Consider the following 26,459-nt stretch of genomic DNA (forward strand, 5'->3'; position numbering starts at 1 on the left):
AGCAGAAAATAATCGGACCCTAACATCAATCTGCCAAACCCAAACAAAGCGCTCGGGCTTTCAATGGCTGATTATTGCAAAGTCTACCAATTCAATCAAAGGCGTTTGATTTGCAGTGATAATATTGAGTTCTGGACACCATTTCGAACGTCGCCCTCTCATTTTTCTCATTCATTCATTCGTTTATAAGTTAGGCATACCGAGGTTGGCTGAGACCGGCAAAGGCTGATTAATCTACGAGGAAGTGGAGAGTTCCTTGCCTTTCTTGATTACCATCAATGACCTCACCTGGCTCTTCCACGCCGCAGCTGCCACAGACGAATAGACAAACACAATCAATTACATCTATCAGGTTTGGCGATAAGCGCAAGACACCGGTGCCGTCTGTCGTTAATTCAGATATATTGACCGACATCCACGACAATAACAATACCCAAGACGACAACAATCGTGCTTCAATCGACTCATCTCGATCGTCTACGTCTATTGTTTTTGATCAAATTGAATCGACCTCGAACTCGTTTCGTGCCGCACATTTCTTTGGACAAGAAAATTCGCCTGCAAGTTCGATAAAGTATAAAATGGTCACTTCTTCGCCTCAACTTGCTAGTTACGTTTCACGAACCGGATCAGCTTCTTCTATCGTGTCCGAGTCAGCTGGAAGTCAAGAAAACGTCAAGCCATCGATTCGATCAAAACGCCAGGGCACCAAGAAATCTTCTGAGTCAGAAAGACTATTACTGGCATCGCTTGATGGGAACGGTTCATACGCAGACGATGATGATTCTTCCAACATCATTGACATTGAACACGAAGCAGGCGAAGTTACATCCGCACTCGATGCCACAACTACAAACGTGGCTGTAAATGCGGTTGCCAGCTTAAACGCCAATGTTGATCAAGAACGTGCAGTTGGCATTAACAACGATGAAGGGACTGACAAAACAAGCAAAAGAACGAAACGAATATTTATAGGCGGCTTGATTGGTCTTGTTGGTTTTTGGGTCATTGGATTAATTTTTTATTTGGTTACATCAGTCCGCAGGGGATACACTGCCGTTCCGCCGGATAACGTGCACGAATACGGTAATCTGATTCAATTAGACGATGTGTTGTCTGGAACGTTTCGTCCTCAGAAAACTACTATTAATTGGCTTAATGATGGTATTGATGGACATGATGGTCTTTATTCTGAACGAAATTCGCAAGGAATATTAGTTGGCGATTACTCTGGAGTTACAACTAACGATACAACTACTCTTGTGGATATATCTGATTTTACGTATGAGGGAAAGAAGCATATTATTGTTTATTTTTGGGCTGGGTTTGGATTGGAGAAGGTTTTATTAGCGACGGATATTAGAAAGGTACGCATCATTAAAAGGAAAAATAAAATAATTGCAACACAATTTTTTTTTTTGCATGCTAATGAGAGTTAGAACTGGAGGCATTCATACTATGCTGAGTACTGGATTTATGATGTGAACTCCAAGTCAGTTGAACCATTGATTCCGAATAATCAGACTGCTGAAGTGCGATTGGCAACTTGGAGTCCCACAGGAGATGTAATTGCATATGTATTGGAGAATAACTTGTATATTCGAAACGTATCACAATCAGAAGTGTATCAAATCACAAGCGATGGCGGACCTGGAATTTTTTATGGCATTCCTGATTGGGTTTATGAAGAAGAGGTTTTCTCTGGTAATTCTGCATTATGGTGGTCAGACTCTGGAAGATACCTTGCATTTTTGCGGTCAAATGATACGACCGTACCAGAATATACGATTCCTTATTTTCAACAAAAGCCTATCAGTGCGAACTCATACCCGGAAATGGTTGATCTCAAGTATCCCAAGGCCGGATATGATAACCCAATCGTTGAGTTGGTGTTTTTGGATTTGTCATCATACGAGACATTTGTTCCCACGGTCAATGATTCCCGCAATCTTGAAGATAATGACAAACTGATAACTGAAGTTGTTTGGGCTGGTGAAAAAGTTATTGTCAGACAGACAAATCGTGAGAGTGACTTATTAAAGATCGTGTTGATTGATTCCAAGGCTCGCACAGGCTCGGTTGTTCGCGAAGATGACATTCGCGGTAAAGATGGTGGATGGTTTGAAGTTACTCATGACACGAAATTTGTTGCAGCGAACAAATCACAGGGCAGAAATGAAGACGGATATATTGACACGATAGTGCTTGATGGGTATAATCATTTGGCATATTTCTCACCTTTGGATGCTTCATCCCCCAAGCAGATTCTTACTACTGGAAACTGGGAAGTTGTGGATGCACCGTCCGCTATTGATTTCAGCACCGGTGTTGTGTATTTTTTGGCAACTAAGAAAGATCCGACCGAACGGCACGTTTACTCTGTAAAACTGGATGGTACCGATTTTAAGAACGTTACGAATGTAGAGCAAGATGGTTATTACGACGTATCATTCTCTACCGGTGGTGGATACTTGTTATTATCGTACAATGGGCCTAATGTTCCATGGCAGAAATTGCTTCATTTGCGTGAAGGCAAGACTGAAATAGTTGAAGAAAACAAAGCACTTGCGCAAAAGTTGAAGGAATACGAAGTGCCACAGTACGTTTTTGAGCAAGTTGAAACAGACGACGGAGTGTTTGTCAACACTATGGAAATTAGGCCGCCTAATTTTGAACCAGGCAAGAAATATCCTGTGCTGTTCCATATTTATGGTGGTCCAGGTAGTCAGACTGTTGACAAGCGATTCACAATTGGATTTGAAGCGCACGTGGCTAGTGAGCTTGGTGCGATTGTGGTATCGGTTGATGGACGTGGCACAGGATTTATGGGTCGCAAATTCCGGTCGGTTGTTCGTGACCGTTTAGGGTACTGGGAAGCACGGGACCAGATTGTTTGCGCGCAAAAATGGGCAAACAAATCATACGTGGATGAAAGCAAGATTGCGATATGGGGGTGGAGTTATGGCGGATATATGACGCTCAAAACGCTGGAGCAAGACGGAGGTGAACATTTCAAGTATGGCATGGCGGTCGCGCCCGTTACTGACTGGCGGTTTTACGATTCGATCTATACGGAGCGGTACATGCATACTCCGACACACAACACGAAAGGATACGAAGGATCGGCAATTTCGAACGTGACGGCGTTAAAATCGGCAGAGCGGTTTTTGGTGATGCACGGCACGGGCGATGACAATGTGCACTTCCAAAACACGCTCGCACTGGTTGACAAGTTTGATCTGAACCAAGTGGAGAACTATGACATGTACGTGTTTCCGGACTCCGACCATAGCATTTATTTCCACAACGCAAACAAGATAGTGTATGACAGGCTAGATCGCTGGATAGAGCTAGCATTTAAGGGCGTATACGCTGATTTGAATAACATATAAAGAAGCGATCGTGATAGAATAATCGTGTTTTATTTTTTTTTTTTTTAATTTTCATTTTCATCTACTTTTTCGTTTTTGTTTATACTTCATAGAAATGGGGCATGGTTAAATTTTTAAATATTTTAAAACACCTTGAATTAAGATAAAGTACACCGTTATTTCATTTCCAAATCGAATCCGTCTAGAAGTAAAAGGCCAAGCTAAAAAAAACCAAATAATCACTAAATAATAATACTAATAATAATAATGGCCATATCAAAATTTCAAGTCGCGATTACATAAACTAAGTTCGGTGATTGTTGGCAAGGTCATTCCAGAAAAGAGTCTTGTCACCGTTACCCCAGAAGTAATCCTTATTTCTGATGTTTTGGTATGGAAGCTCTGGCGGAAGATCGTCGGATGGTTCCTCATGGTGTCCATGCTTGAGATGGTGAATGTGCTCGGACTCCTGCTTGTACGATCGGACAAGAGAAACGGTAACGAGAGGGATGGCGACAAAAAGTGAAACCTTGAGCCAAAAGCTGGCGGTAGAAGCAGCATGGTGCTCGATGGCAGAAGCCTGCTCGACAAAAGCCTTAGCCTTGGCATGGTCGGGCTTGTAGAGCACGTTGTTGAATCGAGCCTGAACTCGAGGAACAGCGCCGGAACGCGCAACCGGACGCGCAACTCTGAAGATGGCGGACATTATAAAATTTCGGATTGAAACGAGGTGAGAATGAGCAAAGCTGGGGATGTGTTGAAGAGCAAAAACTGGTGGTGTGGTGCGCTTGCGGCAGGTGGTTGCCACGTGACCCAGCCAATGGCAGGCGCACCACTGCCGCGCCTAGCGTATTGGCAGAGACAGTTACGGCATAACCGCGCAGCCGCCGGGCGGTTGGTTTCCAGCCAATGGCGCGGCCGCGTTCGGCGAGGCCCGGAAGCTCGTGCTGAGCATTACGCGCGGCCGTGCCAGGGCGTACGCGGCGGAAGGCTAAAATTCTCTCTTGGTGCGGACTTACTAACTCGGACAACTCTTTTTTCTCTCTCTTTTCTCTCGCTCTCTCTCTTCCTTCCTTCCCTTCATCCACTTCCCATCCCCCTCCCCTCGTTTCTTCCCTCACGTCATTTTCGACCCAATGCTGTTCAGAACTGCTCTCCGACAGTCCACCCGCGTCGGTGTTGCCGTCGCTTCCAAGAGAGCCGCTGTTGCGGTAGGTTTTTAGTTGTTGTTTTGTTTCAATCGCGTTCCGTCGTCCGTCTGGTCATTATCCGGTGTCCATAGAATAGTTCGCTTTATTTTCCGTCATTACTTCAAGCACGCTCTGTTTTTTTTTGCGGCTGATTACGGTGACACATGTGAAATCTGGTTTGTTTGGTTTTTAATTGAATTTATTTTCAATTTTGATGCAATTGAACCGATCTCTGATTTTTGACCTGATTTTTTTTTGGTTGAGTAATTAGAGTTATTGATGGATTGCGATTGGTGATTGAGCATGTGATTTAAAAAGACAAAACGGAATTTATTTTCATAATGACATTGATGGCGACGGATTGTGATCTCGATTGCGATAATTGTTTAATTTATTGCTTTCGATTTTTTTCTTTTATTTAAAAATCAAGTTCTAAATTTTTTTTTTTTTTACAGGTTCGTGCTCCAGTCACTGCTGTTGTCAAGCGTGGTTACGCTGATGCCAAGGCTGGCCCAACTGAGGTCTCTTCCATTCTCGAGGAGAGAATAAGAGGTGTTACTGCTGATGTCAACCTCGCCGAGACTGGCCGTGTTTTGTCCGTTGGGTGAGTTGTTGTTCCATTGAAAAGCCATCAATCATTGTACAAGTCAGATTAATTACTCGTTTATTTAATTTTTATTGTGGGTTTCAGTTGTGAGCGTTTGGTTCGCTCAAGTTGTGAATGGAAGGATTAATATACCAGTGATTCAATTGTTAATGATTGATTGGTGGACAGCTTTTTTTTTTTTTTTTCTAACTGTTGCAGTGACGGTATTGCTCGTGTTCATGGCTTGAACAACGTCCAGGCTGAGGAACTTATTGAGTTCGCCTCAGGTGTCAAGGGTATGGTTCTCAATCTTGAAGCCGGCCAGGTTGGTGCCGTGTTGTTTGGTTCCGATCGTCTCGTCAAGGAAGGTGAGACCGTCAAGCGTACCGGAAAGATTGTCGATGTCGGTGTCGGTCCAGAACTTCTCGGCCGTGTTGTCGATGCTCTTGGAAATCCCATTGATGGTAAGGGACCCATCAACATTGCCAAGAAGTCTCGTGCTCAGGTCAAGGCCCCCGGTATTCTTCCTAGAAGATCCGTTTTTGAGCCCATGCAGACCGGTCTCAAGTCTGTTGACGCTCTCGTGCCCATCGGCCGTGGTCAGCGTGAGTTGATTATTGGCGATCGTCAAACCGGTAAGACCGCTGTCGCTCTCGACACCATTCTTAACCAGAAGAAGTGGAACAGCGGCTCGGACGAGTCCAAGAAGCTTTACTGTGTCTACGTTGCTGTCGGTCAGAAGAGATCCACCGTTGCTCAGCTCGTCCAGACCCTTGAGCAGCACGATGCTCTCAAGTACTCCGTCATTGTTGCCGCCACTGCTTCCGAGGCAGCTCCTCTTCAGTACATTGCTCCTTTCACTGGTGCTGCTATCGGTGAGTGGTTCCGTGACAACGGCAGACACGCCTTGATCATCTACGACGATCTTTCCAAGCAGGCCGTTGCTTACCGTCAAATGTCTCTTCTTTTGCGTCGTCCTCCTGGTCGTGAGGCTTACCCCGGTGACGTTTTCTACCTCCACTCTCGATTGCTCGAGCGTGCCGCCAAGTTGTCTGAGAAGCACGGTGCTGGTTCCTTGACTGCCCTCCCCGTTATTGAGACCCAGGGTGGTGACGTGTCTGCCTACATTCCTACCAACGTGATTTCCATCACTGACGGACAAATTTTCTTGGAAGCCGAGTTGTTCTACAAGGGTATCCGACCTGCCATCAACGTCGGTCTTTCCGTGTCCCGTGTCGGCTCCGCTGCTCAGGTCAAGGCCATGAAGCAAGTTGCTGGTTCGCTCAAGCTTTTCTTGGCTCAGTACCGTGAAGTTGCTGCTTTCGCTCAGTTCGGTTCCGATCTTGATGCTTCCACCAAACAAACTCTTAACAGAGGTGAGCGTCTCACTCAGCTGTTGAAGCAGAAGCAGTACTCCCCCATCCCAGTCGAGGAACAGGTCCCAGTTATCTACGCTGGTGTTAACGGTTACCTCGATAACATCCCGGTTGACAAGGTCGGCCAGTTTGAGACCGAGTTCATCTCTTACCTCAGAACCAACCAGTCCGCTTTCCTTGATGAAATTGCTAGCAAGGGTGAGCTTTCCAAGGAGGCTCTCGCCACGTTGAAGTCTGCCACTGAGAGCTTTGTTTCTACTTTTGCCTAAATTCCTAATTAACGGGAAAAAAAAATTTTAAATGAATTTTTTATTTTTTCCTTTTGGGATGGCAAGGCTAAGGGGGGTAAATATTTTTTTTCATAAAGGTTTTTTGATTCATTATTTATAGCCAAAATGCAAAAATTTTTTATTTAGAAATATAAAAAATATTTAAAATTATATATGCATTCATTTATGTATATTTTATCATTACAAAGTAAAAGTAAATGAAAAATATCATGCCCAATGAAATATTGTTTTGTTTATGATGAATCCGTCTTCTCTTCACAATGATGAACGGAAATGTTATTTGCAAATCAACACTTGATGCACATATTATATTTATACGTTAATATACATTTATTTTTGCAACCACTTTGGCCTCCAAAAATTGAGAAAAAACGTGGAGGTCCTGCCCGTTCTTTGAACCATGAGCACTACACCTATGGCATACCAAAATGCGCTCCTGCACACAAATGACATTGCCATCCCTACCTTTTGATGGCGAATGGTCCAAATACAACGTTTGGGCGATCAAGATTCGTCGTATTTTTGCCGCCAGTTACTGGACCCTGGGTAATTGACCCGGGATCACCTCTCTGGCTTTGTAGTATTAACTTCAATAATCTGGTCTCAGAATCACTAATGGCATGATATAATGGAGCGGCAGCAAATCCGACCCACGGACACAGCATATGGATGCTCGAAAGCCGGATATAACGGCATGGAGGATAAGTTATGAAACTGAGTTGTTTGTATTGCGCATGGTTTGAAAGACTGGAGAATAGTGATATATAAGAATAGAGCCGTTTTCCACATCTTGTACGGGCAATAACCAAAGACCGGACTGTGAAGAGTGACTCCAGGCTTGTTTTAATTTTCTCAAAGGTATGTTTCCACAATGGTTAGTTTATTAGTTATTTAGTAAAATATCTCAAAGTTTGGATAAGAGTCTTTGTACAAGCCGTAACGCTTACAGAGATCTGGTCTTGAGCCAGGGCATTATTGGTATCACTTGCCCAAGCAAGGTATTAAATTACTTTTTTTTTCTGCTTTTGTGATTTTTTGATTGATATTGTTTTTAGCCGATTCAATGGAAAAATGGCCATCGTGACATGCCTTGAAAATTAGAAGTTCCCATCTTCTCTGCCTTCTACATTGAGTCGGGTTCCAAGGTCGTTGCGGTCGCAACCAACACGCGATGTCATGACTACCTCTTCGTATAAAGATGCAATCCACAATCGAGATGGTTGGTGTCAGATTACTGCTTTTAGAACAGAAACTGAAGCAGCCCACATCATTCCTTCAGATATTGACGGAAGTTCAGTAATAGATGACCACGCAAATCTGGTGGTACTGCGAGCAGACATTCATAAAGCGTTTGACGACAGAAACTTTATTTTGTATCCAAAGGATAATGCAAGCTATTATGTTCATATGATAAAACCTTCACCTAATCTGGGTGTATGGTATCATAATGCTAAATCGCATCCCATCGAATTATGTAGACCTCAATTTTTATTTGCTCGATTTTCCTGGACTTTGTTCCCACTGATTTCTGAGTTTTTAATATATCACGTGGATAAAACAGTTATTGAAGTCACAAGCAATGACATTGGCATTCAGCAGCGGAACGTCGTTTGTTGAAAAAGGGCACATGAAGCTACTGAAAGAGTGAGGTGCAAACTCTCAAGTCCAACTATTGCAAACCCAGCAGGAAATTTTGAATTCTACTAAGGGTGTCGTGTGTCTGTCAGCAATTAAGGTTTTCGTGCCTTTAATGTAGACCAATTAATCAAACGTTACATTAAGAATAAAAATTTTAAATAATTTGAAAAAAAAAAATTCTTGAAAGTGGAAAATGGGAATTCAAAAATAATTTAAAAAAAAAATTGTGACAGATAAATAACTCATTCACTACCATAAGAAAAATAGAAAAAAAATTGTCATTAAAAATTAAAAAAAAATTCAGCGGAAGTAAAAATACACTAAGTGAAAAATGAAAAATCAAAAAAAAAAAAAAAAAAATGTGGTAGATAAATAAATTTATTGTACATAACCATGTGCATAAAAGAAAAAATAGAAAAAATAGTAATAAAATAAAAATTCCTGGCCGCTCTCGAAGCCGAATTTCTTTCGGCCAATATTGACTTACATCGTCTCGAACGCTTGCGCGACATCCATCCGCCTTTGCCGGTCACCACCGCCCGTGATATCTCTGAACTCATCACGCGGTTTGAAGACCTGTCGACCGCCACCACGGAGAGCGACTGCGGTCTGGTCATAGACCTTTGTGGGCGCCATGTCTGCACATGGTCAGTTTTATAACAAATTTTTTTCCCGAGAATCCGGTGAACTTCTCAGAAGCCAACAAGGCTGTTCGCGACTGGCTCGCCGGCCGCTCCACAAAAATTCCGCGGTGCCAGTGCTCCTATTCGCCCTTCGGTTAAACAAGAGGCAAATACTGCTTACCGTCGTGGATATCGCTCTCGCCACGCTAACTCGGTCGCTGTTTCTGCGGACTCGTTTTTTAAACTAGTAAGCACTCGAGTCAATGGAAGTCCTCGTGTGCTCAATTGCCTATCAATCGATACGTCTCAAAAATCTTCCCTGTTCACCATAAAGTTAACCGTGACTCACAACCGTCAGTGTTTTGTCGCCCATGCTCTCAAAGAATCGATATCAATTTTCTTCAACGCCACGGCATACCATTCAAGCCGCCCGGGCGTTCCATTAAAGTCGTGGCCTTCGATAATAAGCCGACTGACATACTTTTCATGATGGAACAGGTCGTCCATTTACCAGTGACCATACATTGCACCCACGGCAAATCTCTTAGCTTTCGCTGCAGTTTTATTGTCACTCAGCTTGGCCAATATGATGCGTTACTGGGCAAGCTTTGGCACGATCGGTTTGAACCCTCAATCACCTATTGGTCTATATACGTTTACCGGTTCCGTCCCGCCCACTCTAACTCAACGTGTTAGGGTGGTCAATGCTGTTGAACTCTTAACTCACGCACGTGAAGACGATGACTTTGCCCTGGTATCGATCCACACGCCGACTCACCACACACCTTCTCCCATTGTTCAAAAGATCTTGGATGACTATTCCGACGTGGTTTAACGGACAACGTGGTTTAACGGACATTTGCCATTGCCTTCTCGACACCCACACGATCACCAAATCGACTTGGCGGACACGAAACTCCCAGCCAAAGACCGACCTCTGCCGCGTTACTCTCCAGCAGAACTTACGGCCATACGAGAAACCTTAAAACATCTTTTGACCAACTTATACCTATTGAGCACCTGTCTCTCTTAGTCAAGATAAAGACAGGTGAGTTCCGCATGTGTGTGGACTACCGCCGCCTCAACCAGAACACGGTGTCAAATGCTACAGCTATTCCTCGCATTGACGACCTTCTTCTTAGTCGTTTGGCTCACTCTCGGGTATTTTCCACACTCGATTTGACTATGGGCTACTATCAGATTCGCATGCAGCCACAAAGCACCCCTGGTTAGGTGAGGTTATGGTTAGGATAGAATAGTAACTAATAAAAGGAACATTTCCCTAAGACTACAACTGGTTTGGCATACAGGCTGCGAATTCCGGTATCCTGTTATAAAAAATTTCTCAAAACAGAAAAAAAAAAAAAAAAAAAGTGAAAAACGTAGATTAATCGCATATATTATTCCTGCTTCTGGTCCGGTTTCGTGGCAACCCGTTGAGCATTATTAAACTCACGTAACCTTTTTTGCACTCGGTCATTCAACCTGGCTTGCAATTCTTGCCGAAACCCAAACTTAAACACGATCTCAAACGTGACAAAGAACGGTGCGAGCACTAATGCCTGCAACAAGTTATCAAACAATGCCGGCGCGCGATGTTCAAACGCAGCATGACCAACAAATTGCAAGATCCAACTGATTACAAAAAGAATCAGTGCCACGTAATTACTTAATGGTGCATATTGATCAATCAGGTCTGTGAACACGACCGCGGACCCGATCACGACCGGCAACACGATGCTGCCAATGATGGGATCCAAAAGAACGTAAAAAATGGCGTATGCTAATGATGCAAGCACGCCTAAATTGAAATACCTGATAATCCATGATTGATCGATTGCGGATGCCAAACTGGCAGGTAATAATGACCCGGTATTGGAAGCCAGTGCGAATGAAGTGAACAGGATAACCGGCACGCATATGGTATGAATCAGGATATTAACATGATTATCTAACCACACAGGATATAATCGTCAGTCTTTGAAAAAAAAAAATTTCATGCTGTCTTAATGCTATAAACCAATTTATTAAGGTTATGCGACGTACGATGATATGCCATGTAAAATGACAGTTGATTTTCAAGGTCAAGAATCCCCATTTTTAAGATCGTCCTCTTTTTTTTTTACTTTTTTTAAAAACTAACCTCTTTAATTAACCCCCTCTTTACCAAAAGAATGAACTTGTCAATAAAAAAAAATTAGTAAAACAAAAAATTGTGGATTGATCTCAACAAATTCACGCCCGGAGAAATCAGGTTGGCGGAGCAATCACAAAATATAGTTGCGTCACCCGGTTTAACGCCGCTTAATGCACTAAACAAAAAAACGTCACGTGATTGTCACGTGACGTTTTGCAGAAATAAATAAATTATCCTAAATTTCCGATACAAATTACTTAAATTATTAATATACATTATTATAATAATTTTCACGACTCTACCCCAAGTATGGGGCATGACCCGTCTATTTGAACGGCTCTTAATCTCCTCCAGCAAGACTCTATCCATCTCACGAGTAGCCAGATTAAATTTGAGATTGCCTTTCGATAATTGATCTTTAAAAATCTCCATGACATTCTGCACCACTTTCCGAAAAGTTTTCCACTTTGGCTTCGATGGATTTATCACCATCACTACTTTCCTTTTCGTCACTATCCATCTCCGAGCTGCTGTCCAACGAATCAGTTGCTGACTTTTCGTTATCATCTCGCGAGTCACCGTCTCCATATAAAAATGCCGCCGCGAGTATGCCGGTCTTTGCACGTTCGTCGACAATGTTGTCATGATAGACAAATGCTAGCAGCCATGATGAGCATGCGAGTTGCGCAACGTCGGTCAGTAAGGTTGCCGCGCACACAAACTTCGCCGGCACGATCGTCCACGTTGTCGCATCCTCGTTCCCGGCGGTAGTGGTGCTCTGACTGAACGTGTAAGATTGGACCGGCTTGGTAACAGGTGATGGTAATTGCAAGTTAAACGACGAAGCCAGCACATGTTGGTCGTCGTCGTTGTCGTTGTTGCCGTTGTTGTTGTCATGGACCGGGTTTTTAAACGACAACACTGGAGAAAAAAATGGGAATGGATTTCGAATTAAGAGCAACGGCGTGGTTAGCCTGACGACGGCGATCAGGTCTGCCAGTAATGCGGACGTGACTGGCATGGCGGAACTGTATTATTGATATTAACTACGACAAGATTTGTGATCAAACGAGGTTGTGCGCGCAAACCGCTGAAATGATTCAAATAAATGTTCGTTCACCATTTGCAGATCAAAAATGATCTTACACCGGTCTCGGTAAAGCCACGATGTCAGTTCATCTCGTTTCAATCAGCGGGAAAGTGTATTTTACAAGAAAACTGATATTTTGAATAATACAAATGAAACGCTTTCCAGACATGTCTTTATTATATCTAACTACCAAATGTTGGTTCAATACAAAAATAAAAAGCAAAATTACATATCACACATGAGTTGAAAAGGACTACTGAAATAGAAATTGAAGGTTGGCATTCACTCGAGCGAAAGATCCAAAACTTAATTCTTGCCGAAGACTTAAAAAATCGAGCTACCCTTCACTTTATACACATAATTCTATTCCATTCCTCATCAAGGAATGCAAATGGACGCGGAAAACGCAGATGGACGTCGAAGGATACAAATGGGACACAGGCATTCGGAGTAATATGAATATCAACTGAGAAGAGCGCAATGGGTATGCATCTGCAATATGAAAAAATCAATCGACACAGACGGACGCAGATGGGCACAGCTGAGAACAGGTCGACATGGCTTAAACATGTATAAATATGAAGTTCATGCCGACTCTGCCCAAGTGTGGGCACTATCATGCAAAGACTTCAAGCAAATACATCCAAGACCACAAATTTTAAAAGAAATTTAATGAACGCGTGTCACAACCTCTTGTATTAAAGTCATGGATTTTATAATGCATTTTTATTGACAAGAATGCTTTTTTAATTGAGAAAGTGTACTACGTACTTATCAAATAAAATAAAAGGCTACATAAATAGGCAACTTTATTTACATGATAAATAGAAAATATGAAATATGAAATAGTAGATTGCTTCTATATGACATGACAAAAAAAACACATCAAAATATGAATGTATCAATTTAGCAAGCAGATAAAAAAAAATTTGTTGGAAACTTACTTAGAATGTACTGATCCGATTACATTATAAAAAAAGAAAAACCATTTTTTAAAATTTAAATAGTGTAAATGCAAATAATTTGACCGAGGTATTCAAAATAAAAAAATATATGACCCAGGCCGGTTTGAAATATCTATAACATGTCGTTTCGCCCCCGACACTTCCCTCTCTCAACTTTTGCACCACACAGAGAACTTTGAGCAAACACAGCAAGCAAGTTTCCAGAGTTTTCAAAGCAATAAAATTTTTTGTTCAAGCAAATAAAATTATTAGAAAATACCCTAATAATGTCAGTTCAAACCCATTCAGCTCACAGCATGAATCCGCCCGTGTCGTCGTTGGCCTGCCAACAAAGCCTGCTAAATATTTTCAAACGGCGAACTGCGTCTGTTAAAGTTTCACAATCATCACATAAAAAGCCACAGAGCAAGATTTCAACAGCCACAGCCGCATCAGGAGCAGGAACGCATCGTTCACTCGCATCGCCTGCTAGATCATGGCCTGAAGATATATTGCCACATACCCCTAAACGAGTCCACTTTGCAGAGCTTGACCAGGTGTTTAAGTATGATCCTGAGCCGATTGGTAAGATCGTGGTCATCAAAGCCAGTCGTCATCGGTCATGCCGGCAATGGGTGCAAGACAAGATTATTGCCGTGCAGACCAAAAATAAAACCAAGGCGGCAACCAAGCACAACAGTAAGCGAAGTGCGCATTTTTACCAGGAACTCGGACTTAGTTGTCCGGTTGATGATGCCAGGTCGTCCAGCCGGCCCGTCAGCAAGGGCTTTAAGAAAGCCGGGCGGGTGGTAGCAAAATTTTCTATATACCAAATCACGTCCCCCATAATATGTATAATTATTTTTCAAGTTTTATTCATCACATTCACAGCATCATTCCGCAATTCATCTGTTCCTTTACCTCGACAGGCTCCCTTCCCCCCCGGGGGGTCTTTCTTCTTTTTCCTTTTTTTTCATATCATTTGTTGTCATATTTATAGTTTTTTTTTTTTTTTTATAAAATGGTTTGTGAGCTTGCAAGATATGTTATGTTTTATGGCGGTTGGAATGGAATTGATACCAGGTGTAAATAACGTAAGGTATAAGGTAATTAAGCAATTCACAGTTGGGCGACTGATTGAAAAATGAACGTTGCAATTAATCCACACGCACGGCACGAGCCAAAGTGTAAAACAAAGAAAAAAAAAGATTTGCAAAAAAAAGGGCAAAAAGAATAACAACTGAAATTTTAACATCTGGTAGCGATACTCGTTTCATCTATTTCACCACAACGGTCCGGAAATTTAAAGGCGTAGTTGACGACGCCCTTGTTAATGAGTTCCTCAACCACGTTAGTCGGCTCGGAAGTGTCGTTGCCAGCATGGGAAGTCCATAATAGATAAAATGAGTATCGCTACCAGACGTTAGAGTTTCAGGAAATAAAGCGGGAACCTAACTTTTCAGAATTGGAACTCTTAACAACGCGCAAGTTCAGATTGATTTCAAAAAAAAAAAAAAAAAAAAAAAAAACATGGAGAGTTTGTAATCAATCCAATGCGCTGCTGTCATTCTGGCGATTTGCAGATCTGGCGCATATCAATAGCACGTTTCTATGAACGTTAAAAATAAACCAAGACGCCGGCGATATTCACAACGCGATGGGAAAAGATGCCGATGAAAAATGTGAGAAAAAATAAATGGGTTGCAAAGAATTATGAAATATTGCACAAGCGTGCAAGTTAATTTTTGGGTTGTCAAACTTATCAGTATTGCCGATGGATTTCTTACGGTGTAACTAATAAATGAATAATAAAGGCGTACGTTTTTTAACAACATTTAGTTAGTGTGTTTTGACAAATATATATACACCTCACAAAATCCTTATTTGGATGACATTTTAAAAAAAAGGAAAAAGAAAAAAGAAACACCCCATTTTGCAAGTAAATTAAAATTAAAACCAACTGACATCCAAAAAAACAAAAGTACAAATGTTTATTTTCTTTTTTTCTTTTTTTTTTTTTTTATTTGTGATCAATATCATTATCAGCGAATTCGTCAACATCAGCATAGCCACCTATTCGCATGCCAATCGTAACACATTCATTCACGATCGCACGACGAAGATCGGTTGGCAACCTGGCAGCTTCAGCTTCATCACCGCCAATCCAGATGCGACCCCGTCCAACGAGTGACTCCGTCGTTTTTTCAACCGGCCTCCTTTTCTCCATCTTGCGTATGGTAGTCAACACGGCCACGAAGCCAAGTAATCCTAATTCGGAAGCCTCGTAAATTTTTAATCCCGAATAAATTTGTTCTGCCACGTAAGGACGTGATGGTAATAACGTTTGCACCATGGCGCAACGAATGGCAGCGCGCGTATCGGTAGAGGATAGCATGCGCACGGCGTTAAACGGAGTGACGGCAGTAGATGATACATCCACGTCACATGATGTTGAGGAAGAGGTGGAAGCATTGTCATCGGAGAATAATGAACTTGCCTTATCGTCATCCTCATCACCGTCATCTTCTAATTGCTGCTGGTGCTTGTGCGGCCCAGTCTCTTCTTCATCACCCGAAGAAGATGCAATCACTGACTCTGTCTCGTCTTCTTCATCTTCATCATTTTCTTCTTCAACTGCTTCTTGATCATGTTCATCTTCTTCAGCAATGACACGCTGAATTTGAGTTGCGGCGTCACTCTTCACGTTTAATCGTTTTGGTCCAGCAGTTTTAAAATCCTCCTTAACCACTTCCATCATCTCGCGCGTATATTCGGGACAGATATTACCCAACAAAACTGCACGCGAAATAAGTGCTCGTCTATGAACGATCGAGTTTGGTGGTGCAACCTTAACAGCAGTGGCAAGATCCAGTTGGTCCGGAATACCGTTTAGGGATTCAATCAAAACCCCACGAAGCTTGCGGCATGAGTACCAAGCAGCAATAACATCTAATGGTGACTTGATGGCCGAGTCCTCCATGACCGAAGCCAAACCCTCGTCCCTAAACTTGTTAATGCCTTTGCTAATGGGCAAGTTCCACGTCATGTTGTAAGCGCGCGTGACCGTGTCGTGATCAAATACGTCATCATGCTCAAGCAAATAAGCAAAATGATCAGGAATCTTGTCCCGGTCTGAAACCGCAGTCTTGTCGGCCTGTTTTTGCAAGTCGTTAAGCTGACGAGCCTCATCCCACAACGATTGAGCATATTTCTCGGCATACCCGGAAATAAACGGTGCATCGTGCAACAAGATGCGAACATGCAATGCCTGCATCATGGCACGAAGTGGCGTGGCAGGATTAAGAAAGGAAGCCAGCAATGTGATCAAAAGCCTCACGTTCGAGCAGCTTGCGTCGCCACCGCCAAGCTGGGCATCAATCGCGGTCTGCCATGCAGTCACCCTGGCGAAATTTTCATCTTCAGTTACGCCAAAAATCAACTTGTAGCCATCATACCCTAGAATCCGGCGAATGGTTAACTTGGCAATCTTGCGCAACAAAGCGGCAATCTCTAAAGGAGTAGTGCGAGGCGGCACACTGACGGTCTGCGTGGCGGTAAGCCATGCTCGCTGACGGACTTCAAGCGGCATGTTGACAGATAACGGCTGACCTGACAGCAAGCCAATAGAAGGTACTTGTTTCTTAGAGTCCCGGCTGTGATTATCGAACAAGGATGGGTAAAAAATGTACATGATCGTGCCCAATAGTAGAAGCCCTTTGAATAAGCCGAAAGCTGCCTGAGCGTTAGGGCCAAATGCTGAACGAACCGATGACCGAAAAAAGAAAGGAATTGCTGCAAGACCGCTGGTATTGTGGTCAACGTCATCAAATGAATTGGCCACCATCAATCCAGCCATGGAGCCCATCATGACCTTGCCGATAATGTTTGCGCCATAATTCAAGCCACTATTGTTCCCATTAACATGCTGGGCACTATTGGAATTTGATTGAAGTTGAATATTGCCGTTGCTGACGTCGTCGTTCATGACCGTAGCGTTGTTCACGTCGACAAACGCCCGATCAGGAATCTTGCCTTCGAGAAGGGCCTTGTTTTCTCGTTGCAATTGAAGATTTCGTTGTTGTAAATGAAGAATGTATTCAGTAGCCTTGGTAAGAACCGTGGCCTTGTTAAGCTTGCTGGCAGGAGCCAGCCCGTCAAGGCCTTCCTCGTCGTCGTCAAAGTTGCCAGTGACAGCGCAACGAAGAGAAGGCACGCAGTCCCGAAGAGCAGAGATCTTGTCATTTAAGTTTGTCCGATATCTCTTTTCAATCATGTTATGCGCAGTCTATATGGAATTTTGTTAAATAATGAAAAAAAAAGTAACAGTAGAAAAGGCATTTTTTACCTTCTTTGGTTTGGTGATTTTGCCACCTTTGACAGACGTCGTAGTAGGCTCTGGTGAAGAATCACTAGTTTGGTTGCCACTTCGGTTAGAGGCAGAGCTCTTTCTGCTTGCATTATGAGCTTGATTTGTGGTAGAAGCATTGGAAGATGACAGGCGCTTGGCCGTGGTTGCTTGCGTCCGATTATTATTGGTTGCATTATAATTTGGTGTTGAGGTTTGTTGAAAATTTAAATTTTCAGAAAATATAGTATTCGTTGAGAGCTGAGATTGCGGTGAGGTTACGTATGATGACTTGTACGGCGGCGTGAGTGGCGACGTGGTTGATGCAGGTGAGAGCGAACTTGGCGAAGCAGAGAAGTGACCGACACTAGTAGCCACGGAAGAACGCGTGCTTGCTGATTGGTAGTCGACTGCTGATAACGGAGAATGTTCTACCGAATCAAACATGAACTGCGTCGGATCAGCAGTGAAGGCATATTCAGATTTGATGGGAACCGTTGCTGGATAAGCCGGCTGCTTTGGTTGTTGTTGTTGTTGTTGTTGTTGCTGAGAAGAAAACTGATTCTGGGAATCAAACTGATGCACAAAAAAGTCGCCACCACTAGCGGGCCATGGATTGCTAAAATCAGCCGGATCGTCAGACAGCGACGACAATGGCGAAGAACCTTGACCGGACGACAAGAACGCGTCTGGAGAAACCGCAGCAGCGTACGACGACGAAACCGAGCCAGATAATGATGATGATTGCGCACCACTGACTGAACCGTCTGCTTCAAGCCTAGCGAGAAAATCCTCACAATCGGCAAAATCAAACGACAGATTGCCGGGAGGAATTGTGGGACTGTAATCGTCCATGATCGAGAATGGGAATGCTAATAAGAAATAAACTAGATGTGTTTTTTTTTCTCTTTCTCTTTTTCAGCTTGATTGCGGTTAATAATTACTATATTATACAAATAAGCAAACGAAAAATGGAACAAATAGAAAAAAAAAATATATTCAAATGAAGTGAAGATGCGTTCGTTGATTGACCGAAGCAGAAATGTGGACTGATGTCTTCTGTGGCGTCAAGTGGCTGGAAAAGCATGGTGGCTAGTGCGTAAAAATAATGACATAACTCTCGCATATGCACGGGATCTATGCTGTGAGTGGAGTGATTTTCTCAACCGCGCCGCGTCTTGTTCTGTCAGCAATGAGGAATGAGGAAGCACGTTTGGAGATGACGTTTGAATGGCAAGGCTTTGTGCATTCAAGTGTTTGATTGTGCTTATTGTATTTACGTCACGGATCATGTGAATTTCTAGGTTATGTATGAAGCTTGAAACCAAAGAAAATAACGTTCTGTCCGGCGGCGCAACTTTCCGTCGCTCATTACATATCTCCGCCATGTTGTTTATAAAAATAGATCAATTACTATATCCGTAAACACCTTAAAGTCAAATCATAAATACATCAGATACCAGACACCCAAAAAACAAAAAATAAATAAAATTTATGTAAAAAAACCAGAGCGTAATTTTTACAAGATAAAACCAGCTTGATTATCAGCACGTCTATACCCAAATAATCTACATATATCGTAACCTGTGCCCATGTAAAAAAAAATTTTATGATTTTTTTTTTTTTTTTTATGGAGCTTCATAATTCGTCAAAGCATGCGTTAAGCCACATGTCCGAGAGATCACCACCTGCCTTGCCAAACATTGGATCCGTTTCTTCGCTGTTGACAGCCATGGCAGTAGCATCAAATGTATTATCGTAGACTGAACTCACGTCCTTGTCAAGTGACGAAACATCAAGCGGGATGTGATAATGCTGCAGGTCAATTGGAGATGGCGACGCGGAAGAGTAAAAAGAAGATGACGACGATGTCATTGATGAAGGAGACATTGAATCATAATTTGAAGCGTGATTGTAGCCTTGATTGTTGCTGTGTGCTTCACGAATGATGGTCTCCGGGTCAGCAGCAGCAGCCACCGACAAGCTCAAGTTGTTGCTGTCATTGTTGCTGTTATGAGTAGTGGCAAGACTGCTGTTTTGATCGACAATTAATGGCACTGGCGTCCATGAGGATGCCAAGTTGGTATCGACGCTGAGACTTGTGTGATCGAACACGTGCTCTTCCATCTTGACATCGATCGGGGACGTGCCGTCGCTGCCATGGTCGTGATCATGATCATGTTCATGCTCGGTGTCATGCTCGCTTTCATCATGATCATGAACCACAACCATGCGTTCATGATCTTCTTTTTGCAATTCGAGTGATTTTTTAGTCAGCTCCTCCAATGCCCGGTTGATGGAAATGTGTCCCGATTTTGACAATAGGCATGAGACGTCATCGCCCCGGTTGACCCGGCGAACAAGTTCGGACATGCCATGCTGCAATATGTCGATCCTGCTTTCCAATAACTCGACATACCTGGACGAGTAAAATTTCTCCTTGGCCTTTTTGCGCTCGGTAAACGTGCAAATCTTGTCGTCCATGATGCATCGTGAACATGGCTTGCGGCCGTCGCATTTGGATTTCTTGATTCGACATGAGTCGCAAGCCTTGCCGACGCGCTTTCTAGTGCTGTTACTGTATTCATGATGCGTGTCGTCATTACTAGCCTGGCCTGGCCTGGCTGTAGATGAATGTAAAGGTTGCATAGTAATTGTAGAAGGCGTGGAAAAAGAAGAACAAAAGTTTGTACACTGGAATGGAAAGACTAAAAACTATAAAACGAGTATCTAGAGTTAGTAATCAAAAATGAAGACGACGTATAGCAGAATGAGACAAGTTCATACATTGCAAAATGCGAGTATTCTACAAATCGGTAACCATTTGATGGATCTGATGGTCCAAACAAATATAAACAAAAAGCAGGAGGAAAAAAAAAAAAAGATGAAGCTGAAGTTTTTATATTACAAAACAATCAGCAACGTGATGCAAGATTAACCCAAGGTGCTCATAAGAGTCGAACAAGTGGAAAAGACCAAGAAGAGATTGGTCCTGGTACAATTGAAAGAAGACAGAAGTGAAAGGGGAAAAAAAGAAAAACAGAAATGAGACCGAGGGTGAGCTTATGCAAGAGTGCAATATGGCAATGCAAAATCGAGAGGGAAAAGAGAAGGGGAGAATGATTATATATATACAGATGCATAGAAATGGAAATAGTCCACATCCGAGTGAAGGACCGAAACCGGAGTTGGGAGAGAAACAGCGCCAATTAAGAACTTTATTAAGATTTAAAAAAAAAAATAGACAAAACAGACAAAATAAATTAAATGTTAAAATTCAAGACCGGCGGTTGGCTGGAGAAAGTTAAGTTTATTATTGGTTTGTGGTGGTGGTGGTGGTTGTTTGTTTTTGCATGGAAATGGTTGAGCCGTTGTTGCGGTTCGGTGACGGAGATGATAACCGAAGAAGAGCGATGATGATGATGACGATGCTGCTGCTGTTTTGTCTTAGTTAAGAACACCATCAACGATGACGCCGTCGGACCCGCAAACCATATTTAAGTACTCGTACCTTGTGGGTGTGGTACCCCCGTTCCTTTCAAGCTTTGATTTGACTCAATGAAGCTTCTTCGTCCTGGGTCAGACAGTTTTGTTACTTGTATATGTTCAATCATAATTAGTAAGCAAATATCTTACTTAAAACATATGAGATCAATAATAGCATAATTACTACAATAGTAAAAATAATAAATATAAGTTATTCAAGTTTTATTTCATTTATAATTTCCGTATCTTTCGGCAAGGGCTTTAAAAAAAAAGAGCAAGCTCGGCACCACGGCAATTTGTTTTTTGTGTTCTCTCTTTTTTTTTAGAAATGCGCGTTTAAAATAAAATCTTAAAGAAAAATTTTTGCAAGAGTTTGATTGTTGATCGAATCACAAGCCAGATACCGAATAATAAGCTGATGACTAGTGCATTACGATTTTTTTTTTTTTTAAATAAAAGATTTGTAACATTGCATGAATTTTTTCAAGTTTTTAAAAAAAAAATTAGAAACTATAGATAATATAAATTTATTCAGTTTATTCAATTTAAATTAATTGTCACGGCAATAATGACAAATTGCACCAAGCATAAAAAGTTGGACATAAATGTGACCCACAACTTCAAAATAAGGCCGAAACTTTATTGTCAAATAATATAATAGATTAATCTCTGCAGCCACATAATCATCATGAACATTGTTATATATAATTATGTTTATATGTTATGTTGTTGTGTATTAATATACACACACGGAAACATAACCGTCATGGTAACAACAATGGTCATATAATATTATAAGTTAGTAATAAATATTTGTTTTTAGCTAATGGTCATGAATATTGTGACCACCCCACGTCAACAAAAACGGGCGCAACCTCTCTCGGGAGATCGGCTCTTCTATTCTCGCCGAAATGCCGATTTACACATATAGTTACCAGTAAAATAAAAATCTCTCCCAGTTAATCTCCCATGCATATTTAATTTTTATATATGAATAACAAGTCAATAAATACAAATTTCCATGTTTTTTTTTGTTGTTTTTTACTTTTTGTTTCAGAAGCCATTGCTTTTATCTTGGTTGTTACAAAAGGATCCGCATACCGAAATCAATCCCCTGTGACGTCATTATAAGGTTTGCTATTATGATGAATGTACTTCGAAAAGGATTAATGCGTGATGAGGTAATAATGCATTATTGCCAAATAAACGTCGATTATTACTTTTATGGAGTGGTTTTCGAGAGCAGACGCTGCTTGGCCGGTGGCTTTTATTTTTTTTTTTGTTGGTCTCAACATTCCTTTTCCAAATGTGCGTTCTTTTAACCAGAAGGGTAGGTTGGGTACATAGTACCCGTACTTTGGTAGGATATGGTTAGTTGCGCTTGAGAAAGAAAAAAAAAAAGGCGGAAGCTGGCCGGCGTCGCAGTTTTTATACCGTGCGGGCGCGGGTTTTCGACCGGTCGGTCTTCATGACCTAAGCTATTGTTTGCTTTGCATCCTGCTCACGCGTGGGCTAAACTCTTGCTGAACCCCTGAACTGAAAAACGTATGCATGTCTGTTTATCAACCTCAGCCTAATTGGCTTCTGTTTTCATTTAATTGTCATGTGAACAAAGAATGGTCAATAAACCAAGTTTGAATTTGATTCTACTTTTTATGCTGCAGCTTTTTTCCTTTTTGTTCGTTTCATCTTTCTCTCTTCGTATGACATTTCATGCGCCATGCCAACCAATATTACATGATTCATATCAAGCCACTGCGACTGCCATTGTCCCGCTCCCCTCCCCGCCGCATCAATTATTGTTCCCGGAGCTCGCGCGGCTCAGAGCCTTGCCTGCTCCGTGCCATTGCCCGTTCGTGTGCAACCGGGCCTCTGCACGGAACCATCATTCATGCTTAGCATGATTCCTTCTTTTGCTCCAGAACTCAATTCGTGGCCCAATGCCCTATTGTGCAATGCGCATCATGCTTGGTACCAATATATACCTACCTACCTACTTACTCTGCAGCTGTCTGCATGAACCTTAAAAACTTCGTTATTGTATTAACCATTCTTCATTAAACTATAATAATATATATGCTACAAATAATGCTACAACCAGTACAATGCAAATTTCATAATATAATGCAGCATCGTCCGCTGCTGCTGTTGTCTTCTTCCTGCTCGCGCTGAGGCCGGCGCTGCTGGTTATTCTGGTGAGCTTTTTTCTCATCAATCTCCGCGGCCGACAATGTGGTCGCATACTTTACCGATGAATCCTTTGCGCTAGGCTTCACAGGTGACGATGATGATGATGGTGATGTCTGCTGTGTTGGTAACGATGGCGATGGCGGCGGTCGTGGCTTCTCGGTCACGTACAGATCCGAAGGTGCGCCGACTGCGGCGGCGGCCTGTGCGGCCAGTTCGTCCCTCGCAACCCGTTCCTGCTCGATTGCTTTGCGTTGCAGTTTTCGATTTTCCATCACCCGTCGAATGATTATGGCAAACGTTTCTTCAATGTTGACCGACATTAGCGCGCTTGTTTCCATAAACGCTGGCAATAAATATTAATATCAACAATTACAATATTTATAACTTATAACTTACCACATCCATGTTTCCTGGCCCATGAAAGACCCTGCGCTGCAGTTACGGCCCGGGTTTGGATCAAATCACATTTGTTCCCTGCCACTGCTTTGACCGGTGGTACCGCGTGCGGTGAATGATTAATCTCTTGCGCATTCGAAATCAAATCGTCAAACTCGTCCAACGCGGCTAACGTGTCTGGTGAAGTAACGTCATACACAAGTAAATATGCATCCGCAGCATTCCCAGCTTGCCATAGGCCTCCCAGCAATCCTCGGTATTCTTCCTGACCTGCGGTATCTACCAAGTCCAAGTAATAAGTTTGACCGTCTATTTTCAGTTAGCATGCAAACCAAAAATTGGGTTCATGTTCATTTTGCTTGATCATAACTCACCCACTTCTCTAATTGTTGAATACGAATCCTCTGTTTTGAAAAAAAAAAATATCAGAATTGACCGTTCACGTATATCCTTACTTTTTGTGCGTTTGGATTTTCATACCTATGGTTGGATCGTATTCTTCAACCCATTGACTCCTCACCAGCCTCATCGTAATGCAAGATTTCCCGGTTCCTATTTTAAATATCAGTATTAATTTGAATTTTATTTTGCTTTTTATGTTGATTTCAAAATAAAATTAATATTGTAAAAGTTTACCTCCATCTCCTAATATAACCACCGAGATTCGTTCAGGTCCTTCTGAAAATGTAGTACTCGTAGTCGAATTAACCCTTGAGACAATTAGATTAGTTAATTCATTGTTCAATTATAATAATCAAACTAATGAAAAAAAAAAAAAAAAAAAAGAGAATACGAACATTATTTTTTTTTAAAATTATTCCCTTCTCAGAATTACTGTACTGACCCGTAGTTCAAAAGATATGAAAGATAAAAGTAGTCAACAGCCCAGCCTCCCTGAGCGTTCCTGTTCTCCCTCTCCTTTTTTTAATGCCTGTTTACTAGGCACGGTTAAAAGAAAAGAATTTTCTCCCCCGCTCCTCTTTTTTTTTTTTTTAATTTTTTATAACCTGTACAAATTGACTTATTCGATTACCCAAAAAACCTGAGATGGGTTTTAAGGTCTGTATTAGTACATGTTACGAATAGCGAAGGTTACCCTTAATCTAATGGGGTTGTGGATGGCTTACATGTCGTCATCGAATATTATCTGGCCTCGGATCGTTGAACAGTATTCTACAAATTATATTCTTCGGCGATTGTGTTTAGACAATATCCTGTGAAGAGTTTTTGATTGACCTATTTTTTAATCTGAACATTGACAAGCAGCATAGTTAATACCCATAATACTTGTAGTCAAAGAAGAAGTCGAGGACTTCAAAATTTTTTTTTATATTTGTTTCAAGAACTACAATGACCAATGCTTGATTTAAATGATATTATTTTTATAGGATTGCATTACTTGCCATATCATATATATATATACTATCCTACCCGCACTTTTAGATCGTCATAAATATTGTGAGAAGACTTTTTATTCCTAGAATATATATTGCCTTGCAAGATTTACTGTATTTTTGAAGCAACCTGAACATTAACTGCAAGGTTCAACTTGCTAATCTGAATTTGTCGATCAATCTCGAATCAGTGATACTTCACATCTTTTTTTTTTTTTTGGGATGTCGGGCAGTATCCGTCCTTCGTGACCATTACTGATGATTGGTATCCAAAAGACTTGATATATTTGAGGTTATAGTTACCGAGCGCACAATCGAAGTATAAGAGACAATGATGAGATTTGGCTACTGCGTGGATAAGCAGGAGTTGGGTGGTGGCCCATATTTAATTCACCACTATCCCACCCGGACCGTGGATCGACCAAAGAATGCAGTGACCTTAAGTTGCAAATTGCATTGGCAATTTTTTTTACAAGTTCTTAGATCCTTATTTGAACCCGTACAAGAGTAATGCATTTTTCTGGCTGCTTTGCCCAGAGAGCTTTCTGGCATGCTTGTTACCGGGCGGTAAATTTCGCTCTAAATCAAGGTACAGACGTCATATGGATAACTATATATACAATAACAGGTCTGATCGGTTCGTCTTGATGAGGTTGCCCGTTTTGGGCTGGTGGTTTGCGCCAGAGATTATTATTAGATAATGACGATTTATTAAAAGGCATGCCTTGACAAATAATGTCTTGTTGTTAAAACCGCTCAAGCTAATGCATAGCTTTGGTTATGATGAAGGCGATCACTGATTTAAGTGATATGAGACTCATAACAATAATAACAATTCAGAACATTTAATGATGTCAACGTTTTTTCTTGAGTACGATTAGTGAACATCTTTTGTGTGGTTTGGTCTTGCATATTATCTAGTGAATAATAAAAGAAACAGCTTTAATCAATGTTTATTTATATTCAAACTATATTATATTTAACTGATCAGTGCGTTCAGTTGTTTAGCATACCTATACAATTTTCATCTCTAATACTATCAACGCGATGTATATACTGATAGGTAACTGGTACGTAAAAATCCAAAAAAAAAAAAAAAAAACCGTTGCAGGGGTTTTAAAGATTAATTATCTTTATTTACAAAATTTAAGCCGTCGTGGGGAGTTCTTCAAGAACATGGCTTAAAGAATAATCGTGATAGATTTTTTGGCCGGTCCATAATAATAACTACTATTCAATAATAACAACTACTATAGTGGCAAGTCTGGCAAAAAAAAACTTGTTGGTTTCTCGTGATTGTAGCTACGGCGAAGCATTGAGCATTCCCAATAAGAAAGGGTACAGTTCCGGTGCAGGTTAATTAAGGTTTACTTACTTGGTTTACTCAATGACACTGAGTACCA

General features: G+C 41.6%; 9 protein-coding genes across 9 annotated transcripts; 4 read left to right on the forward strand and 5 right to left on the reverse strand.

The window, feature by feature from the left end:
• The first annotated feature begins 88 nt into the window (after nucleotides 1–88).
• V1514DRAFT_294549 (dipeptidyl peptidase IV N-terminal region-domain-containing protein) lies at nucleotides 89–3,543 on the forward strand. The gene is made up of 2 exons (XM_066925395.1): nucleotides 89–1,367; nucleotides 1,440–3,543. The coding sequence occupies exons 1-2, from the start codon at nucleotides 279–281 to the stop codon at nucleotides 3,390–3,392; spliced, it is 3,042 nt and encodes a 1,013-aa protein (XP_066783065.1). The 5' UTR covers nucleotides 89–278; the 3' UTR covers nucleotides 3,393–3,543.
• On the reverse strand, nucleotides 3,503–4,118 carry V1514DRAFT_331830 (cytochrome c oxidase, subunit VIa). The gene has a single exon (XM_066927755.1). The coding sequence runs from the start codon at nucleotides 4,075–4,077 to the stop codon at nucleotides 3,676–3,678; it is 402 nt and encodes a 133-aa protein (XP_066783066.1). The 5' UTR covers nucleotides 4,078–4,118; the 3' UTR covers nucleotides 3,503–3,675.
• Nucleotides 4,119–4,453: 335 nt separating this feature from the next.
• V1514DRAFT_307597 (P-loop containing nucleoside triphosphate hydrolase protein) lies at nucleotides 4,454–7,002 on the forward strand. Its single transcript, XM_066925700.1, has 3 exons — nucleotides 4,454–4,582; nucleotides 5,017–5,165; nucleotides 5,367–7,002. Exons 1-3 carry the CDS (start codon nucleotides 4,508–4,510, stop codon nucleotides 6,790–6,792), a joined length of 1,650 nt encoding a protein of 549 aa, XP_066783067.1. The 5' UTR covers nucleotides 4,454–4,507; the 3' UTR covers nucleotides 6,793–7,002.
• Nucleotides 7,003–7,641: 639 nt separating this feature from the next.
• Nucleotides 7,642–8,538, forward strand: V1514DRAFT_331835 (uncharacterized protein). The gene has a single exon (XM_066927756.1). The coding sequence runs from the start codon at nucleotides 7,990–7,992 to the stop codon at nucleotides 8,428–8,430; it is 441 nt and encodes a 146-aa protein (XP_066783068.1). The 5' UTR covers nucleotides 7,642–7,989; the 3' UTR covers nucleotides 8,431–8,538.
• Nucleotides 8,539–10,474: 1,936 nt separating this feature from the next.
• V1514DRAFT_320344 (uncharacterized protein) lies at nucleotides 10,475–11,172 on the reverse strand (the record flags this gene model as incomplete). The annotated part of the gene is made up of 2 exons (XM_066925994.1): nucleotides 10,475–11,025; nucleotides 11,121–11,172. The coding sequence occupies 2 exons, from the start codon at nucleotides 11,170–11,172 to the stop codon at nucleotides 10,475–10,477; spliced, it is 603 nt and encodes a 200-aa protein (XP_066783069.1).
• Nucleotides 11,173–13,226: 2,054 nt separating this feature from the next.
• V1514DRAFT_84599 (uncharacterized protein) lies at nucleotides 13,227–14,736 on the forward strand. Its single transcript, XM_066930154.1, has one exon. The coding sequence runs from the start codon at nucleotides 13,533–13,535 to the stop codon at nucleotides 14,391–14,393; it is 861 nt and encodes a 286-aa protein (XP_066783070.1). The 5' UTR covers nucleotides 13,227–13,532; the 3' UTR covers nucleotides 14,394–14,736.
• A 325-nt stretch (nucleotides 14,737–15,061) lies between these two features.
• On the reverse strand, nucleotides 15,062–17,613 carry V1514DRAFT_331861 (uncharacterized protein). The gene has a single exon (XM_066927757.1). It carries the CDS (start codon nucleotides 17,516–17,518, stop codon nucleotides 15,266–15,268), a length of 2,253 nt encoding a protein of 750 aa, XP_066783071.1. The 5' UTR covers nucleotides 17,519–17,613; the 3' UTR covers nucleotides 15,062–15,265.
• Nucleotides 17,614–18,969: 1,356 nt separating this feature from the next.
• V1514DRAFT_84683 (uncharacterized protein) lies at nucleotides 18,970–20,585 on the reverse strand. The gene is made up of 2 exons (XM_066930155.1): nucleotides 20,378–20,585; nucleotides 18,970–20,305 (listed from the first exon to the last, which is right to left on the reverse strand). Exon 2 carries the CDS (start codon nucleotides 20,237–20,239, stop codon nucleotides 19,229–19,231), a length of 1,011 nt encoding a protein of 336 aa, XP_066783072.1. The 5' UTR covers nucleotides 20,240–20,305; nucleotides 20,378–20,585; the 3' UTR covers nucleotides 18,970–19,228.
• A 2,505-nt stretch (nucleotides 20,586–23,090) lies between these two features.
• Nucleotides 23,091–24,733, reverse strand: V1514DRAFT_331869 (P-loop containing nucleoside triphosphate hydrolase protein). The gene is made up of 6 exons (XM_066927758.1): nucleotides 24,460–24,733; nucleotides 24,299–24,372; nucleotides 24,143–24,214; nucleotides 24,037–24,066; nucleotides 23,663–23,971; nucleotides 23,091–23,609 (listed from the first exon to the last, which is right to left on the reverse strand). Coding segments are annotated over exons 1-6 (906 nt in total). The 5' UTR covers nucleotides 24,462–24,733; the 3' UTR covers nucleotides 23,091–23,190.
• Between the last annotated feature and the right edge of the window lie 1,726 nt (nucleotides 24,734–26,459).

This window comes from Lipomyces japonicus (assembly GCF_038497905.1).
Source record: "Lipomyces japonicus strain CBS 7319 unplaced genomic scaffold V1514scaffold_22, whole genome shotgun sequence".
In the NCBI taxonomy this organism is placed as follows: Eukaryota; Fungi; Ascomycota; class Lipomycetes; order Lipomycetales; family Lipomycetaceae; genus Lipomyces; species Lipomyces japonicus.